This window comes from Myotis yumanensis, unplaced genomic scaffold (assembly GCF_028538775.1).
Source record: "Myotis yumanensis isolate MYYU_CA2020_CCGP unplaced genomic scaffold, mMyoYum1.0.hap1 SCAF_13, whole genome shotgun sequence".
NCBI lineage: Eukaryota > Metazoa > Chordata > Mammalia > Chiroptera > Vespertilionidae > Myotis > Myotis yumanensis.
In genome coordinates, this window is record NW_027223764.1 from 14,184,181 (window position 1) to 14,203,761 (window position 19,581).

At 43.6% G+C, this 19,581-nt stretch overlaps 1 protein-coding gene across 6 annotated transcripts in view; it reads left to right on the forward strand.

Moving 5' to 3' along the window:
• Nucleotides 1–15,627, forward strand: part of SORCS1 (sortilin related VPS10 domain containing receptor 1) — a 455,367-nt gene extending 439,740 nt beyond the window's left edge. The window contains exons 25-27 of one of the 6 annotated variants that reach the window (XM_070432324.1): nucleotides 10,650–10,755; nucleotides 10,879–11,039; nucleotides 12,778–15,627. In XM_070432324.1, coding sequence (XP_070288425.1) covers nucleotides 10,650–10,755; nucleotides 10,879–11,039; nucleotides 12,778–12,842 — 332 coding nt within the window. In that variant the 3' untranslated portion in view covers nucleotides 12,843–15,627. Of the gene's footprint in view, nucleotides 1–10,649; nucleotides 10,756–10,878; nucleotides 11,040–11,900 lie in introns of all 6 variants that reach the window. The other 5 variants (XM_070432325.1, XM_070432326.1, XM_070432327.1 and 2 more) reach the window with 5 other exon arrangements.
• The last annotated feature ends 3,954 nt before the right edge of the window (nucleotides 15,628–19,581 follow it).

Genomic DNA, 19,581 nt, shown 5'->3' on the forward strand with positions numbered 1-19,581 from the left:
GATATATTCAAAATCTCGTTCTCCAACTTACCTTCAGATTCAGTTTGTTTAATTTTGAACCTGTTCTATGAGATTCTGCGTCTTACCAAATAATTGATAAACAAATAGCCTAGCATTCATTTATCTAATAAGCATCCAGGGAAAACCCATCTATGTGTTTTTCTTGTGCCAGAATATGTAATTTATTACATATTATAATCATTGATATGCACATTGTGGGAAGGGGAAGGTTGAAGGACAATGAGAGTTCTGTATTCTGGAAGAAGAGATTCCAGAGACAACAGGAGTAGGGCAGGCTTGAGGGGCTGTTCCTGAAAGAGACTAAAGCAGGTGCAACTTATCGGCCATTATTTTCCTGCTCTGACCCCTGAGGGGAATGTTTCCAATATCAGAGAGCACCCTCACTTCATGAAAGAGCTCAAGTCACACACCTTAGGGCACACTATCCTCACTTTATCAGACAAGCTGGCCCTTCCTCACGTCATTTGTGACATCTCCCTTGAGTTCTCTCTCCTCCATGCTTTTACCCTGCCTTCTATTTATTCACTTATTTATGTGATTTTGTACTTATTTATATTCTTTTTTAAGAGCTATGATGTCATCTTACAGAGAGGGGTTTTTTTTTGTTTGTTTTTGGTTTTTTTTTTCCAGCAAGACTCACAGGAAGGCTCTGAAACTGCTGCAGAACATTTCATCTCTGTAGGTCCTTATGGAAAAAGAAACGTGGCCTATTACAAAGATATCCCTAAAATGCCAATAATCTTCTCATGGCCTCTAATAGCTTGGACTTTACTCAAGGATAAGTTCCAGTTTAGATTTATTCCCTTGTTTATCACATGATTCTGTGCCTCACTTGTCATTGTTCCTTTAAAACGATGGTTCATCCAGGGATATGAAATGAATTAGAACCCTCACTCACTCCACACTGGCTAGACATGAGGCACAAATACTAATCGCATGAAACTTTACTCATTCTAAGTCAAGAGGATGAAAAATAGTCCATATAGAAGGTTCAGTAGAGAGGAACCTTCATGTTGAATAGGAGCTCACCAAAGGAAGGAAAAGGAAGCACACCCAGTGGGAGCGCTGTGTTGAGCAGAAGCACAGCGAGGTGATATATGGTTTATGTGTTGAGTGAGGCATAGTTGCACATGGTTTGGAACACCTAGATACGTGCTCTCAAATATTTCCCTTGGGTATACTTACTGAAGGTAAAATTATGAGTCGGGGAAAGAGAAAGGGATGACATTCAGGGAAGACAAATATGCCTTATATATTATTAACTTTGTTTATCATCCGTGCATGCTAGTGAGAAACCTTTTGTTAATGAAGCTTTGAGATAATAAAATATGATAAACATGGAAAAGGGAAGAAGGGACAGATGAAGGGATTTAAAAAATAGGTTTGGGCAACAATCCATAACCCTTTCTCTTTTTTAATAAATTATTTACACATTTACAAGAAGTTTTCAACCCAAGTGGCAACAGGTGGTAATTTATTTGATGGGGGCGGGGGGTGGTTTAGGGGAAGGGGAGAAGAAACTTAAAACCTTGTTGATTCTTCCCTGGTAGAATAGATGAGATTCTTCATGAGAATAGACGTTAAAGAATGGGCTAGCATCTTATTTGAGAACAAAAAACCTAACTAGAGTGATTCATACTAAATTACAAACAACAGCGCTTCCAAGGTCATTTGCATTTCACAGGATTTATTTGTTGGGCAAATAATCTGAAACTTGGGGAGCAGGACCTCTACACAGAGGGACTAGAAGAGATGGAGCCCACAGGTTCCCTCAGTACATGTGGGATAAATGAAAAACCAGTTTGTGGTTGGGGAGACTCTTTCTAACTCCGTGTAGATCCCTGCTATAAAGATGCTGTCCCTGCGCCTAACTCTGCATCACTGCTACCCAAGAAGATTCACAAAAGCAGAGATTTCTCAGGCCTCACCGCACACACACCCTGAATCAGAATCCCAGGGAGTTATATCTGGAAATCTGCAATTTTAACAAGTTCCCAGAATGATGCCCATGCAGCCCGCCCTGCCCTTCACCAATCTCAACAACCACTCTCAGGGAACATTCCAGGGACAGAAATTCATCTGCATAACAAGGAAAGGGGCCCATCTATCTCCAGCAATAAATCTGATTTATAACTCAGAGCATCCAGTAAAGCAGAGGCATGCTTTAAAAAAAGGGGGGGGGGGTGCTGTGATATTAAGAGTAGGAGGAAATTCGTCATCAACATTAAAATCTAATTTCTCGGCATATCTGGTGCCAACCTAATTGGCAGCCTGGGTAGACGACAGTGGGAGTAAGGGGAGAAAAATGAAGCATGTCTCTGGATCTGAGATAGACCACATCCATAATCTAGATGAATGGCAAAGGCCAGCCAAACGCTGTGGCCATGAAGCAGTTGACAAATGATTTGAGTCGCACTAGAGTCTTAGTGGCAGATGTGCTTGGAGAGCCACGAATTTTATGCAAGTTCAACAAATGATGTTTTCTAGATGCCGTTAATGTGCTAGTATGAGCAGAAAATGATCCATCCGCATCTCACTATATTTCTGCATGACTTGGAGAATGAGGGTGCTCATTAACCCTTAGCTTTTCCGTGGGGTCACTGCCCTTCTGGAGTTTCTGAGACATACGCTTTTAAAAAGAGAAAAGTTAATATTTCTCAAGGGAAGAGCCTCAAATCCCAGGTTGAATTAAAAAAAATAATACACAGTAACTGCACTCACCCCCTCCCGTCTGTATAGCAGTTGTCTTGTGTAAGCCCTTCTGTTCTAGGAAAACTGTCCTTTGTGAAGGGTATGTGTGGGTTTTTCATAAAACTGTTATCTCGGCCTCCATCGTTGCTGCTGACTGGTTTAATTTCTTTTTCAGGTGTAATAAAAAAGATAGTATCGCAGAGATATTAGAGAATTAATATGTCCAGGCTGCCATTGCTGTCACTGGCTATGTTATGAGTAAATGTGGGAGGGGATACGGAAGTCAGAATTCCAGCCTAGGTCAGGCTACATTGTGAATCCCATGTGAGAGTTTCACAGGAAGGAAGACCCCTGGCACTTAAGGTAGAATTAACATTGGTCAAGAAGCTTTAGAAAATACAATATAATCTACGCCACATGGTTATAGATGCAGATGCCAGATTGTGGAGTTGTGGAGCTCTGAACTGTAAAGTGAAACAAATTGTTGCAGTAACATTTTCCATTTAGGGATGCAATTAGTACTAGTGAAATTCTTCCACAGCCAATAAATTGATCTGTCTCTTTAGTCTCTGGTTTTCTTATTATTTACACAGTTGTCATTTACAAGTCTTTTGTGACTAAAGTCATGCTAATTGAATTTTTCCCAAAACTAAGTACAGTTTTTTTCCCCCTCTATAAATAATTAGGCTTTTTCACAGACACATAGACCCAGTGGCTTTTGCCAGTTATTGAGCTGTTGTGATGTTATAAGTAATAACAGATGTGAAGATATCTAAACATATCCCTATCCCCAGTGTAATTAAATGAATGTGATATTTCCATAAATGTGCCAGGGACCCGCAATGAGGTTGCTCCGTAGCTTCTAACAGAGTCTGTCTTCACCATTTTCTGATTCTCTGGCCTCATTAAAGGGCCTGAAATGAGGACAGGGTAACTGGCCTGAATTGGCCAAGCTTGAGGATATATCTAGAAACTCTTGGGCAGAGGTGGTCAAGGGGGAGGGAGTGATCAGATGAACAACTCATGGGCAGTACACAAACATGCATCAGGATAGAATAAATGGTAGTTAGATGATACTATTTCCCAAGGGGAGGGCAAGGCAGATAGTCAAGAAAAACTGGCAGTGAAAAAAAGAAGGCAGGAAAATACATATAAAATATAGAGAAGATTCCAGAACCTAGGATTAGCTACCTCTTAAACACCAAGTTCCTTAAACCTAGAGTGGCCAAAACTGTTGGATTATATCTCTTGTGTCTGCATAAGCTTTAATAGCAGAACACATTTTCAAAGTGTTCTGGTTTAGAAGTGAACATTTATGGTCATCATACTTAGAACCTGATACCCTACCAGTGGGGACAGAAGTCCAGAACAAGATAAAGAATTGGATAAAGTAGAACCCAAAGGTGAGAATTGCTCATTGGATATTTAACTAGTAGAAAGAGAAGAGTTTTGAGGAAAGAAGATATGCATAACCTATTGCTGTGTAATCAAACACCTAGGTATTCAGTGGCTTAACAATAAGCATGTGTTATTGCTTATGAGACTGTGAATCATCTGCGTGGTTCTGGTCTGTGTTTATTGTGTGTCTACAGTCAGTTCTGGATTGTTGGGTAGAGAGCTCTATTGACCTTGGCTGGGCTGCCCCACATATTGGGGGTCAGTTAGATGTAAGCTGCTCTAGAATGGCCTCAGTTGGAATAATTAAACTCCCCTCCACGTGCTCTCTCATCCTTCAGCAGGCTTCTCCAGGCTTGTTCACACATGGCAGTGATAGGATTCTGGGAGGGGCAGAGAAAGAGAAAGTCCTCTAGGCCTGGAAGCTCACAATTGGCATACCATCACTTCCATTTCATTCCACTCCCAAATCACATCATATTGTTAGCTCCGATTCAAGGGGTGAGGAAATAGATGTCACCTCTTGGTGGGATAAGCTTCAAACTCAAATTGTACAAGGTGTGGACACAGATAGAAGTAGAGAATTGACCCAGCAACGCAATTTATCCATAGCCAGCTTGATCCACTGTTAGCAATAAAGACATGTATTTTTTGTTTTGTTTTGCTTTGTTTTCTTTTAGTGACCCAGAAAATATAAAGTTCAGGCACACACTAAAGACAAAGACTAGATGTTTTATGAGTAGCAGTAGGTGGGGCCTTCTATGTGGTACTCTCAAACACAGATGCATATGTAGTTTGTTACATATTTTGGGACCTACTCTCAGAAACTGATGTATGTTTTCTCAAGTGAACCCTTGGAAGCTGCTTTTTTACAAGTTCTCCACGTGATTCTATTCAGGCAGTCTGTTAACTATACTTTGAGAAATTATTTACTTAGGAAGTAGGATTCTTGCTTGACTTTCAATCCTAGAAAACAAAGGCATCCTTCTCTTCCTCTCTGTTCAGCATGGTGATAAGCTTGGTCTTTGTGGTACCCATGGTTGTTACTAGTTGGCCAAGTGACCTAACATCTGGTGACTAGATGTTCTTAGAGACTCATCCAAAGTTTAGAATTAGCAGCAGTGCTTCCTGAGTCATTAGAGCTTCCCTGGGAATTCCCACTCAATCTGGCCTCCAAGATCTTGGCTTCAATTCAGTAGGGCATAGCCATCCTTAAGACTCCCCAGCTGGGTTGGATTTGGACCAGAGAGAAGGCCTGTTGGCCAAGTGAGGGTGCTCTGTACATGTAAACCTTTCTGTACTCTAGATAATCTTTCTCTATATGCTCATACCATCTCAATTTCTAAAAAAGGTATTTCAGACCACATGGATTTTATGATATTCAAGGCATGTCACTAGAAGCCTAGCTTGGCTCTCTTTGGAGGAAAGAAAAAGAAAAAAGAAAGTAAAGCTGTGGTGAACTTGCTTTTGCAACTTTTTGATAGCACCAACTTCTGGATTAGGGATGTAATAACAGTTCAAAGTGTCAGGGCCATAGTGCAGATAGACGCTCTCTAAGAAAGTCTCTTGGATAGAATGAGAGTGAATACAGACAGCAACAAGGATTTTCTGCACGGCTTTCCTAGTCACGGAGTGGACTTTAGAACTTGGAAATAACCATACAAAGAGCCAAGGCTGCAGCAAAGGGGAAAGTGGTGCTAAGGAGGAGGCATTTCCTAACATGTGTTGTGTGGCCCGTGGATCTGTGGTCTAATGAGCGTGTGAAACTCTAAAGTTAAATTAGTTTTGTTCATGCAAGATTGCTGTGAACTTTCAGCATAATACACTCTTGAGCATCATGAATCTCTAAGATGGGGAATGCCCATCTAACACTTCTAAAAAGTATTTGACCACAGAACTCTTTCGTCATCTTTCAGGGCTGGTTTGCTATAGAATACACTTTCAGCTATATGGTAGCAATGATATGATGATATTAAAAACTAGAAGCCCAGTGCACAAAATTGTGCATGGGTGGGGTCCTTATGCCTGGCCAGCTATCAGGACTGATCAGGTTCCCCGCTTCACCGCCTCCCTGCCTCCTCTTTCCCTCACCACCTGCACACTGCCACTTGCATGGTTCACCCTGACTCCTTGCCTCCTCACCTCCACTGCTGGTCATCCTCCATGTTCTGCGCCACCCCCTGGTATCAGCGCACGTCATAACAAGTGATCAAACTTCCGGTCTCCCAGTCAAACTCCCAAGGAGATACTTTGCATATTAGCCTTTTATATATATAGATATTGGGCATGCCTGGCCGACGTGGCTCAGTGGTTGAGCTTCGACCTATGAACCAGGAGGTCACAGTTCGATTTTTGGTTAGGACACATGCCTGGGTTGCGGGCTCAATCCCCAGTGTCGGGCATGCAAGAGGCAGCCCCATCAATGATTCTCTTTCATCACTGATGTTTCTATCTCTCTCTCTCTTTCCTTTCCTCTCTGAAATCAATAAAAATATATTAAAAATATATATTGGGCATGTACCAGACACTATGCCAGTGATGGTGAACCTATGACACGCGTGTCAGAGGTGACACGCGAACTCATTTTTTTGGTTGATTTTTCTTTGTTAAATGGCATTTAAATATATAAAATAAATATTAAAACATAAATCTTTGTTTTACTATGGTTTCAAATATAAAGAAATTTCTATATGTGACACAGCACCAGAATTAAGTTAGGGTTTTCAAAATGCTGACACGCTGAGCTCAAAAGGTTCGCCATCACTGCGACTATGCTAACGCTTCAAAGATTTACTTTATTCTCACAACTTTCTAAAATAAACATGTTTTATCTCCATTATGTAGATGAGGAAACTTAGATTCAGTTTAAGCCGCTTAGCCATAAGTGGAAGAGAATCTGACTCCACAAAAGGGACCATATCTATCAATTAATTCACCCTAAATGTGGAATTTTGACTTTGCTCTCACATGTGCAATTTATGACCATTTATTTAGCTCTCACTATATACCAAGACTATTGTTATTACTGTAAGCATGGCTATTATTATAATCAATCTAGGTTTTCATGCACAGAAGGTGAAACCCCGGTGCATTTCTGAGGTCCTCATGGGATTTTAGAACTGTGTTTGCCAGCACCCACACTGAGAAACGTCCGGTGACTTGCAGTGCTGTCCTGTCCTTGTTGCTCTCTGCGTGAATAATGGCAAATAAACTGCTCAGCACTTTCCCCTCTGCTTCCACCTTGTTTATGCTGCAATTGGAGAGGGATTAAGTTTTGCTAATTCCACACAACAAGCTAAAGCCCATTTATCACAATTTTCCATTCCTCAGCAAAACATACAAACGCACCTAAGTGTTGGGCAAACTAAGACATGCAGCTGCTGTTGTGTGGAGCAATAATGGCCTGTTTATATGCAGGCGCAGCTCAGCAAGAAGAATACAGAGGGCAATGGTATCTGTCTCCCTCCCGCCTCTGCCTGCTGCGTCTGCTTGCCCCCTGGCCTGCCTCTGTGAAGTGCGGAACAGGTGGGAGAGGGAGAGGAGTGGGTTTTAGAACATGGGACACAGAAGCTCATTTCCCAAAATAATGTGCTAATTACTAAGCATTATTAATGCCGCTTGCTTAGGAATGTGGATTTGAGTGGGAGTAGTTTAGAATCGGAAGAGTTAAGCTAGAGATAGGGGAAGGGAAGGAGAATAGAGAGAGAGTGTGTGTGTGTGTGTGTGTGTGTGTGTGTGTGTGTTGGTTTTCTGTCTTAGAGAGAGGCTAGCCAAAGTAATTTCTTTCTCTTCAGCTTTTCATTTATTTCAAATGCCAAACCCTTAAAGCAGCCTTAAGATTCTTCCTAGTTATAGCACAACACTGATATCCTGCTTATTCTAAAAGAGCTGTCAGCTAGGAATTAGAAGTTTAGCAAATAACCTGCCTCTAACCATCCTAACCATCTTCGTCCTCTCTGGGTCTTTATTTGTTCCCAGTCAAAGTCAAGGTTTGCATTAGAAGATTGCCTTTAAAATATCTTCCTATTCTTATTTCCTTAATCGTGACAATGTGGAGAGAGCAAGAGACCTTATCTTTAAGAGTTGTATATGAATTTGTAAGGTAGCTGAGATTTGCTTCAAAATAATCCAGTGGTTGGGGGTTGTGGGGAGTGGATGAAGGTAGAAAGGAAATGACAATACCATTGATTTATGGTCATGGAAACAGGTGGTGGATCCATGAGACTTCATTTCTCTAGGCACACATAATATGCATATATACACATATATACAGATATGTGTGTATGCATGGCATCGAAGTTTCAACGTGTATGATTTTAAAACTTAATATTTTAACTTGTGCCATTTTTTCATTTACTTCTTGTGCTATTGTTCTTGCCTTAACTCTCTGTCGGAAAACTATCTTTTAAAATTTCTTCTATCCCTCACTGAAATGCAAGCCCAGGGTTGAGTATATATGAAGTGTGTGTGTGTGGTGTGTGTGTGCGCACGCGCGCGCATGTTTGGTGAGTGTGTGATAAATGACTTGGAGTCAAGTCTTATGTCTTCCACTAACTAGTCCTGCGCCCTTTGGAACAACATTAACCAATGGGAATCTCATCGCTTTATCTGTTCAGTGGAGACCATAGGTCCTGTCTTCCATTTGTGAGTCAATGTTGATGTCTGTGACTAACAGAGGTGTTGTCTGCCCTGATGTGGGTGGGAATTCTGAAGTATTTCTGGACTCCTTTGCTGATGGCATTGTGCTTTCTAAGTACCTGAAAGAGACCTCTATTCTATGATTTCCAGCTGAAGCCACATGTGCCATGGGTGTTCCCCTGCATCTTCCACACACAGACCTGCAGACTCACACCTCACAGCTTAAGTGCTGCTTGACTTACAGAAGAGAGAGAATCACAGGGGTGCCTCATCTTAGTGCTTCCTAAAGGCTGATTCTACTAACACAACTGAGCCTGTTTTCTGGGAAAGAGGACTTGACTTTGTTTTTCACCAAATGATTTGGTGTATGGGATATACTTCACAGTACATAGGGGTTATTGAGTGGCTGGGCTGTTATCCTACAACTAGAGGCCCGGTGCACAAAATTCGTGCACTGGCGGGGGGAGGGGAGGGCTGTCCCTTAGCCCGGCCTGTGCCCTCTCACAGTCTGGGAGCCCTCAGGAGATGTTCAACTGATGGCTAAGCCAGCAATCGGACATCTTTAGCACTGCCCTGGAGGCAGGAGAAGCTCCTACCACCACTGCTGTGCTCACCAGCCGTGAGCCTGGCTCAGGGCGTTCCACCATTCAGTCTATTTGCATATTAGCCTTTTACTATATTGGATAACCAGACAGCCTAGAGCAGCCTCGAGCCTTGTCAGAGACCATTCATATTACAGTTACCTGCTCTTGAACTTTAGTGACCAAAACTTTGCACTTTTGGCCCTTAACAGAGAAAAGCCAGAGAAAGTGGTGCTTAAAGGTCACCCACATTTTTGAGTATCAGGCTTTGCTTCAATTGATGGACATTAAAAGGTCAGCACTCAGGCTTCTAAGGGGTACATGTTGCTTGTCTTTTATGCTTGAGCTATGCTATTTTTGCAAAATGTCAGTTTTCAAGAGGGCGAAATTTAATTGGAAACAAAGTTTTAAAGTACAACAGGTTTAACCCTGAGATGGAAGAGGTTTGGGAGTGGAGAGAGATGTTCCCTGGACCTGCAATCTAAGGGCAAACTCCAGGAGGGAGAATCATCTATGGTTGCAAAGGCATCTGTTTAGTCCGAGAGGTGAATTCCACTCACCTAGAAGGCCGCTGCTTCCCAGAACAAGCTGTCAGGGCTTCCAGAGGTTGTAGAAACCACACTGGATCGCACACCCCTCCTCCAGCCCTTGAGATATATTCACTAAGCTACCAGTTTTCTGTGTGTAAAAAACATTAGCGTGTTCTGTGACTACTTTTCAGTTCTTCCTTTCACATAACAATGACTGGGATAGCAGTGAGAAAAAAATGGATAATTCATATACGTATTCCTTTGGTAGATTTTCTGATTATCTGCATTGCTAAGAAGGAAATGCTTGCATTCAGATGATAGGAAAATTGGCTAAGCATATTATTATAAATATTGACTAGAAAAAATAGCGGCAGCAGTAGTGATAAAAGCTAATATTTATAGAAGATTCATATGTGCCCAGTGCTGTTATCAGTGCTTTGCATGCATTAACTCATTAGATCCTGACCAAAGCCCCATGAGATATGCACTGCTGTTCTCATCTCAGCCCATGAGGCACATTAAGTTGAAATGACTTGCCCAGGATCCCACACCTTGCTTGTATGGAGCTGGCCTTGAATCCAAGTAATCTGGCTTCACTGCCCCTCTGCGGCAGGCCAGCTGGAGCATTCAGGAGGCCGGGACAGGCTCTGACACACATGTGTGACGTGCATCTTGTATGCAGGTCCCACGAGGTTTTCTGGGACTCGCCCTGCCTCTAGGTGAGCACCGTGAGCCTCCCACAGCGTCCCACCTGCCCACATCCCTGCTCATGCCCATGCCTTGCTTCCCCCAGCCCCGCTGATCGACCTCACCCCGACCCACAGTGGATCCGCCATGCTGATGCTGCTCTCCGTGGTGTTCGTGGGGCTGGCCGTGTTCGTCATCTACAAGTTTAAAAGGTATGTGTGCCTCTGTCCTTGGCTCCCCGCCCCCTTCCTTCTCTGGGACAGGTTCAGAAGCACGTGTCGCACGTGATGTCCGTCTCCCTCGCATGGCAGTGATGGTTTCTGTTAATGTTTTAGGAAGATCCCCGGAATTAATGTTTATGCCCAGATGCAAAATGAGAAAGAACGGGAGATGGTCAGTCGAGTCAGTCCCACTGAAAGCAGGCCCCATATCTCTCAGACTGAACTGAGGAGGCCTGGCCCGCTGATAGATGAGAAGGTGGAATCCCAGCTCATAGGTAAATGATTCCCAGTAGCTGTCAGCCCTTCAGCCTGAGTAGTCAGCGGCTGACTCTCTCTCTAACCCCTTTCTGGCTTGACATAACCACTGTTTTCTGCACTAACATCCCTCAGAGAAGCAGCTAAGAGACCTCCTTCCTTGCTTCCTCCCCTTGGAGTGAGGGAAAAAGCCTTCCCGCTCCTGTCTAGTTGCCCCCCTCCCCCCCCCCTCGGCCCCCTCGTGGCTTTGTTCCTCTTTTTGCAAAACCCCTTGCTAAAACGTTGGGCTATAAGCTTTCTTGGGCAAAGAGCAAAACATTGGCTCTGACAAGACTCAGGAAGGGCTGGCCCCAGAGGCTGGCCCTGGTGGCCTGGAGGGTCGGGCAGGGTGTGAGGGACGGGGTACGTGATGACCAGAACAAGATCTGGCAGCCTCACCTTGAGACCGCTTTAAGGAGGGCATCCTGCCCTAGAGGAGTGACAGCCCGATCACCCTGGGGTTTTTAAAAAAATCTAGCAGTCATCTAAAAATTGTCCCCCAGAAAACACAGAACCTGTTAATTTTAAGGACAAGAGGCACCAAGTTTGTAGAACAGCCCAGGAGAGGGCTTTCCTGAGAGAGCTACTGGACGGTTAGATGGGCAGCGCTCTTTCTCCTTTTTCCCTGCCCCCGACCAGAAGTGTTAAAGTGGACTTTGTCATATATCCGTAGAGCCTGTGACGTAAGCATGCACATCCAACAGCTAGGAATAGAGTCTCCAGGGTGACTGCGAGACCCTCTTATTTATGGCAGAGAAAATTTCCCAAGAAGTTAGACAACTGCGTGAGGCCACCATTGTGACCCATTTCTCTTCTTGTTTCCTCCTGTCTGTTGGCAACAGGAGTTGAAGCCGTAACTGTTCCCACCTAGACCCTGCAATGCTGACTCCGACGGATAAATTACTATGTAACCATTCATGCTTCACTCTAATGTGATGATGCCAAGCCACCTAGCAGGCCCTGATAAGATTGTCACTTGGGGGGAAAAACGAGTACCTAAATGAAAACATCGCCCTGTCTCTAAACCGATAGCGGGCAGCCCTGTGGCTGTGTTAAGGGGAAATTTAAATGCAATGACTGGCTGGTGCTGGAGGTAATAATAACCACTGCAGCCACGGAGGGTGTCCGGCTTCCACAGCGCGCTCTCTTTTATCTGGGGAGACAGGGCGATAAATGCGTCATTGCTTTGGGTTGGAAAGAAAAAGGCCTTTCTGTCTGTAAGCCCAGAGAGGCGTGCACCCTGTGTATTCACTGCTGGAGCTTCCAGGTTGCCTCTCGGTGGGTTTTGGTTTTCAATCCCATTTCCACGGGGTCCGAAGCACAGCCGCTGTTTTCCTTTATCCAAGTAGCCCGCCCTCCCTCGCCAGGACATTGCAAAGTCTCTGACACCTTTCTGTTTCCAGTGTCATTAAATGAGTAAGTGTTACACGTTTTCTCTTAGGAGAGTAGCTTTACCCTCCCCTCCCTCCCCTTCTGCTCAACCTGGTGACTCATCTCTCCGATTGCAAAGAGCAAGACACGCCACTCCACCTTCAACGCCAAAGCGGGGATCTGCTGGGGCACACTTTGCAATTTAAGGAAAACCCCCCAGAGGCTCCAGGCGACCTGCTTGCCGCCCATCAGGAAAGAATTTCGCTCTTGTCAAGTGCATCACCCTTCATGACCACTAACTCTGTGTTTTCTTTCTTTCCTCTGTTGTTCTGTTTCCTATTTTGCCAGGAAGTATTTCCATAGTTGCTGAGAATCAAAGCACAAACGAAATCCCTACCTATGTAAATGTTTGAATGGAGGACGCCAGTAAAAACAAACAAAAACAAACAAACCAAACAAATAAAGTAAAAACAATCCAAATCCAAACAAACAAACACTCACTGCATCGGGACTTTTTAATTCTCCAGACACAGACGACAAGGGTTGTTAGCTTTAAGCCTGTGCATGTGGACGGTACCTTGAGAACACGCTCGGAGGGGCAGTGGACAGGTGCTCTTTTCATGGAAAAACACTCCCCTCCCCCTCTCTTCTCTCTCTTTTTCTGATCCGTCGTGTTTGTAGAAAATTCCTAACATGTACAGGCCAAGGAAATCTGCATGCATTTTTGGAACTCTTCTTGGCTCTAGATTTCACAGCTATTTCAGCTCTACCGGCTGATGGGTGGGTTAGCCACCCCAACCCCTTTTCACAAGACACCAGGACATGCACAGAAGTTTGAAACCCTGAGCTATTTCTCTGTTCCATTTTCCTTATTGCCATGTCCACTTCCAAGTTATCTGGTGGCTGTGTTGGCCAGCAGTGGCCACGAGCCTGCTTTCTGCATCCTGTGTGGCCATGGGGATAAAGCTCTGAATTGAAGTTCCCTGTATGCAGGCAGAGTAGGGAAGGACAGCTGGCAAGGGCAAGCATGTCAGAGGTGGACTTGTGTTTCCTGTTCAGCCTTTCCGGTTATGACTGCTTCCCTTGCAGCTTTCTTTACTCCTCCAATTTATAAGGAAAACAGAATCTTAGTTACCCATGGATCTGCCTTCCCATTTGTTTGCTGTCCCCGTGGTCATGATCTGTAGATGTCTTTGTAGCTCTCCCTTCCAGTCCCCAAGTTACCCTTCACCTGTTCCTGCCTTTTCTTCCCAAACATGTTGCTAGATTCTGGACCTTAACCCTGACATTCCCTAGATACTGGCCTAGCCTCTGCCACCCCTACCTCCACCGCCCACAAGTTCCTCGTCACTGTCAATTTTGGACACTTCCAAGCATGCCAGCTTCCGTACTCACTGACCAACTGCATCCTGCCTTGCAGGGTTCAGCTTCATGCACCCTCTGTCTCCTCCTCTTCCAAATACCCTTGTCCTCTCCCACCTGGACATATACCATGTGTGTGAAAGAGTTGGTATGTCTGCAAAGCAGTTCAAATCTGGCCATGTGCATTGGCAAAGAAAGCATTCCGATGAATGGTGGTATCCTCACACCTTCACAAAATTCGCGTGCAGGCAGGTTTTAGAAGATTCTTGTGAGAAATGTTTTGAACATGTCACTGTATGGCAGGGCAATTTCCTTCTGTGATGGTTGCTGTACCAGTATTTCTTGTCTCCCAGTAGAGTAAAAATGTTTGTAAAATAAAACCGTTTTCAGCAGAAGAAGCAGGTTAATGGGTTCAATGTTCAAGGTCTGAAAATATATAGAGGTCTTGTCTTACATGAGGATGAGATTTTGATTGTATAAGATGACCCCAGCCGTTTCACTTGGGTGTTCCCAGATCTCTGAGTATCATAGGATTGGCAAAGGCAACATGAATAGCATAAAGGGGAGGGGTTAGCCCACTAACTAAAGCGATTGAAGAAATTTCAGTTTTCCCCGGGGCAATCAGGAGAGAAGGCCCCGAGAAAGAAGGAAACGAGAGTATGTCCAGCAGAAGCCCTTGGAATATTCTGGATTGGGCAAAGCCCACTCTAAAATTCAGGAGAAAACAGTTTTGAAAAACTACTCAGAGCGCAGCCTCCTTCTTGCTCAACAACAGGGTATAACAGGGCTCTGGATGTCCGAAAGATTCCGAGGACCCCGGCCCTTCGGTAGCCCAGGCAGAGGAAGACTAGCAAAGCTGATGTTAGAAGTTAATCAAGCAGAAATTTTTATGGTTGAAGACGCCCTCTATGAATTTGGGAAATGGATTGTGCCTGAGGCGGCCATCTATTTGTAGAAATCAATTACTCCCTGACCTGCCAGGCTTCCTATCCCATAGGAAACATCCTCATTGATCCTCTTCAGTTGGAGCCTCCCAAATTTAATCTGGAAGACCAAGTGTTTGGGAACCAAAAGAGGCCCAGGGAGTCCTCAGAGTTGCAGTTCTGTTCATTTTAATTGGAAAATGATGAAAAAGGGACCAACACTCAAATCTAGCACAGTGCCTTGCCTAGAGTATCTATAAAGATGGTTATTTGTTGAAGGAATAAATGAATGATGACATGAGAAGACATAGGGAAGAATGGGCTTGTAAGTCCTAACGAAGAGCAGAGGTGAACATGAGATGCTTGGCATTCTGAGAAGTGACCAGAGATGGCCAGCTCTAGATGCAGCATCTCCCAGGTCCCCATGTGCCTCTCCTACCTGTAGGAGATTCAAGAGGCAAGGTACTGCTCAGTAGCAATCTCATTGTTCTTAAGATCTAGCTCTGTGTTTCTCAAAGTGTGGTGCTGGACCAGCAGTATCAGCATCACCTTGGACCTGTTAGAATGCCAGTTTGGGGTCCCCACCCCATCTCTACTGAATCAGAAACTCCAGGGATGGAGCCAATCAATCTGTGTTTACAAGCCCCTCAGGCAATTGGGAAGTACGCTGAAGTTTGAGAACCACTGTTCTAGGCCATTCCAGCTCAGTCCCCGAAGAGAACTTAGTAATAACAGTCTATAGTTGGGACGGACCCAAGTGCCTACCTACTTGCTAACAGCAGGTGCAAACACAAGGCAGAGTGTGATGGGCTTGAGGCCAGAAGAGTGGGAGGGGAGGGATAGATGTAGAGGGTAAGATTCAGGGCAAGATAAAAATCTGACATCGCAGTGTTTTCCAAATCTCAGAAGGCAAGCTGTGCATGCCCTACCCTGAACTACCCAGCCCACATTTTCTCCCTTGCCTTATTCCTAATTGGGTTCCCTGTCCAAAATGCAGAGGTTTGCTTTGCTTTTTTTTTTCAGAAGTTCAAAACAGCAACTTTGAGAGCAATGGGGTGCTTGGCAGCTGTTCTGTGTTTTTCCAGGATTCCAACTGAGCATTGAAATCCCTCATTTGCCAACTTATTTTTATAGGAAGCCAATTTAAAAAAGAAATAAAGTTTTCTTATAGTATTGGAACTACTTCTAATTTTCAAATGACTTTTTTGATGTATTTTTTTTGTTAAATACTATGTAGTGTAATGTATAATTGCTCTTGTTTATTGCTTTTACAATCATATTTATTAAACAGATAATGTCTCTAAAGTCTTGGTTTCAAGGTGTTTATTTTATCCCAAACCTTAATATTCAGCCTTGATATAGAAGTGATCTACCTCCTTGTTTCTCAAAGTGTGGTACTGGACCACACCTGGAGGATTTCGTAAAGGCTAATTTTATGAGATTATAGTAAAGGTCACAGGCTGGAAGGGTGATTGATTGATTGATTGATTGATTTTTCTCTTGTTTTGTTTTTTGCTAACAAAGTAGAATATATTCTACCACCTGAATTCTGTCTACATTTCAGTTGACTATATAATGTTTCCTGCTTTATTCTATTTAAAAATCACTCCAAACTGGTTACTTTGAAATACGTAACATGCTCATTAGAAGTGATTATTATGGAACAAACCCATTCAAATTTGTTCATAAGCTTGGAGTTACTGAAGGACCAAACCTGCTTGAAATGAACTTGGGGAATGGTAAAGGCTCCCATGGTAGTGTGAAATTGCCTTTGAACCTGGAATTAAGAGAGTGGCGTTCTCCTTCTGGCTGTGCCAGCTGTGTGACTTTGAGCAAAGCTCTTCAACATTCAAAAACTTTAGTGTCCTCATGCATCTCATTTGAAGGATCAAGGCACCCAGCTTTGATATTCTGTGTGGGCGAGTCATTCCTGAGAGTCTCAAATAGCTGATTTAAACTGGGTGGATTGGCCTCGTGGCTTGCCTAACACATCTCTTCTTGGGCAATGTTTTGCCTTTATATTTGATTGAAATATGTGTGTAGGCACATAACATCCCATAGAGTCATGAGGCTCAGCATGCAGGATTCGTGTTGTTGTCAGGTGGCCTTTAACCTTTCCTTCCCACAGGTTAAATCTGCCTTCTGAACCTTCCTTCTCTTCCAGGCCAGAGCCTGTGCCGCTCTTCCCCACCAGGAGCAGTTTGTCTCCTGTGTCCCTGAGGGTCCAGGCAGTCAAGCAAAATCCTTACTAGAGATTTCAAACAGAGGGGATTTGATACAGGGAGTTTTTTTTTTTTTTTGCTTGAGTAACTGAATAGCCAAGATGCCCAAAGGGGGAAAGGGAGATGACCCCAAGTTTAGCATCAATAGGAAGCCTTTGCCTTCCCTTGGCTGGAAGGACACAAGGATTTCCAGAGGCCAGGACCTAGGTCCACCAGGTGAAGGAAGGATGTGTCTGGCAGTTGTTGGACCCATGGAGGAGACATGGAGGACTACAGGACGATAGTCAGCTATGCTTCCCAAGCTCTGGACTCCATCTCCAATGGATGCTTCCTACTGAGCACTCCCAGCCACCAGCTGGGGGCAGGGGAGCCTGGGAAACATAGTTCCCTGAAGTACAAAGCAGAGCAGGGAGCAGTGGGGAGTGGACTTGAGAGAACACAGGCAGGTAACTGGCACAGCACCTTCAAGTTCAGCCCACATGAAAGCCAACAAATCTGCCCCAACCCAAAGGCACTTATAAACAGTAGATGCTGCTTCTCTGTGACATTCTGTCATATATTTCCCTTTAAACAACATGGATTTAAGACTTGGCGTTGTGTTTCTGTGCGCCACGTTCTGCCTTTATCGCCAGGTTCTGGCTCATTTAGGGAAAGATCTTGATTTACTTTTCATCTTCTTCAGCCTTTAGCACTGGACATTGCCATTAGAGGGCACTAGATAAATGTTTGCTGACAAAACCCTGAGTTTTCAGTTGCAGGTATTGGGAGCAAGTCCATTTTATTTAGCAGCGAGCTCCAAGGGGTCATCTTGGGTCTGACTCCCAGTTGTTTGTCAAGAACACATGCTTACCCTCCCTCTCTGTTATCCCTCCAGCTGCTGAAGTCAGGAAGCTATTCTTAGATATTAATTTAAGTAAAACAATTGCAGTTTAGAAAAAGAAAAAAAAAACTGGCTAGAAAGCAGTGTGAAAACCAGACTGTTTGGTTTCTGAATTATTATGTAATCTGTTTACCTATTTCTTAGGACTTAATAATATTTTGAAAATGCTTGTTAGGCTAATGCTTCCTAGTGGGGGAACCCCAAATAATTCCAGTTGGACACATACAAGGAAAAAGCTGTTATAGTTTTCATTTTCAACACGCAAAAAGTAATCTTTGGTTTTCAGAATACAGATATTTATTAATCCATATGTGGTTTAGACTTTTTCAGGAGCATGTAGTCTGATAGGAACAATGAACAGATAAACATTGTTTAATGTAACATATACAATGTTGTCATAATATAGGGTCGTTTTAAGACATTGATAGGGAAAAATAAAACATAGGAGAGAGCAGAGTGACTGGGAATGGGGGTGGGAGAGGGGGTGTTGGTCCCTGGCTTCTCTGAGATCTGAAAGCTAAAAAGAAACCAGCCATTTGAAGACACATACATTGTACCAACTTTTTCAAAGTCAGTCGTGGAACCTCAACCAGAAAACAAAACAACTTTGAATCTCAACAACATTTAGAGATGCTTCTGAGTTTAAGGACCAAATAGCTTCCATAGGAATTTCCCCAGGGAATCATATATTTATAGTCAATTCTATTACATAACATATGTGTTCCTAAAACTCACCACATTATGCCAAATAGCACAGTAAAAACCAGAGGGCTTAGGAAAAACTGGGACCAGGACACAAGACAGAAAATTTCTCTTGTGTCTGTTCAATGAGTCAGTGTCACATTAAAGATACGAGCCTGTCTTGGTCTACTATTATTTACACAGTGCCAGAGACTGGGTGGCTTACAACGAACAAATTTGTTTCTTACAGTTCTGGAGGCTTAGAAATTCAAGGTCAAGGTGCCGACAGATTCAGGAGACTTGTTCTCTGGTTCTGAGATGGTGCCTTCTCGCTGGGTCCTCACATGGTGGGAAGGGCAAGGAATCTCAATGGGGTCTATTTCATACAGTTTTATAAAGGCACTAATCCCATTCACGGGGGCTCTGCCCTCCATGACCTAACCACCTCCCAAAGACCCCACCTTGTAATACCTTCATGCTGGGTGTTAGATTTTCAATATTTGGATTTTGTGGGGGACACAAACATTTTCCGTAGACCATAGCAAAACCTAATAAAAATGATATCACAGTTTCATTCATGTTAAATGGTAGAGAAATACACAAATAAAACACCTCCCTTGAAAAATACCCGAGGCTCGCTGCTTGTGAAGGTGGGCAATGGAGTGCTCACAGCTTCTGGTTACTGTTAAGAGGTGAAATCTGAAAGTTGTACCACTGAATGGATGGCATGGCTGAAAACACACAAGGCAAATGGAGGTAGCTGGTAGATGTATGAGGAGTGTGTGTGTTCTATGTATTTTTTTTTCTTTTTACCTTGTTTGAAACTAGCCCACAGACTACAAGCACTGTGAGGACTACAAGCACTGTGAGGCCAGCTTCATTATTACTTTTCCTCCTTTACGACCATGTTCTATGTATTTTTACATGGCTGAATTCAGCTGAACACAGCTGGGTGTAGTCTTCTGTGTTCACCCTGTATGTCTCATTGACAAAACCACACAAACGCTCATCGCTATGGTTAGTAGGTGGTGGGTCAAGACTCCAAAACTAGACAGGCCTCAGGCTTGGGCAGCTTAGAAACACA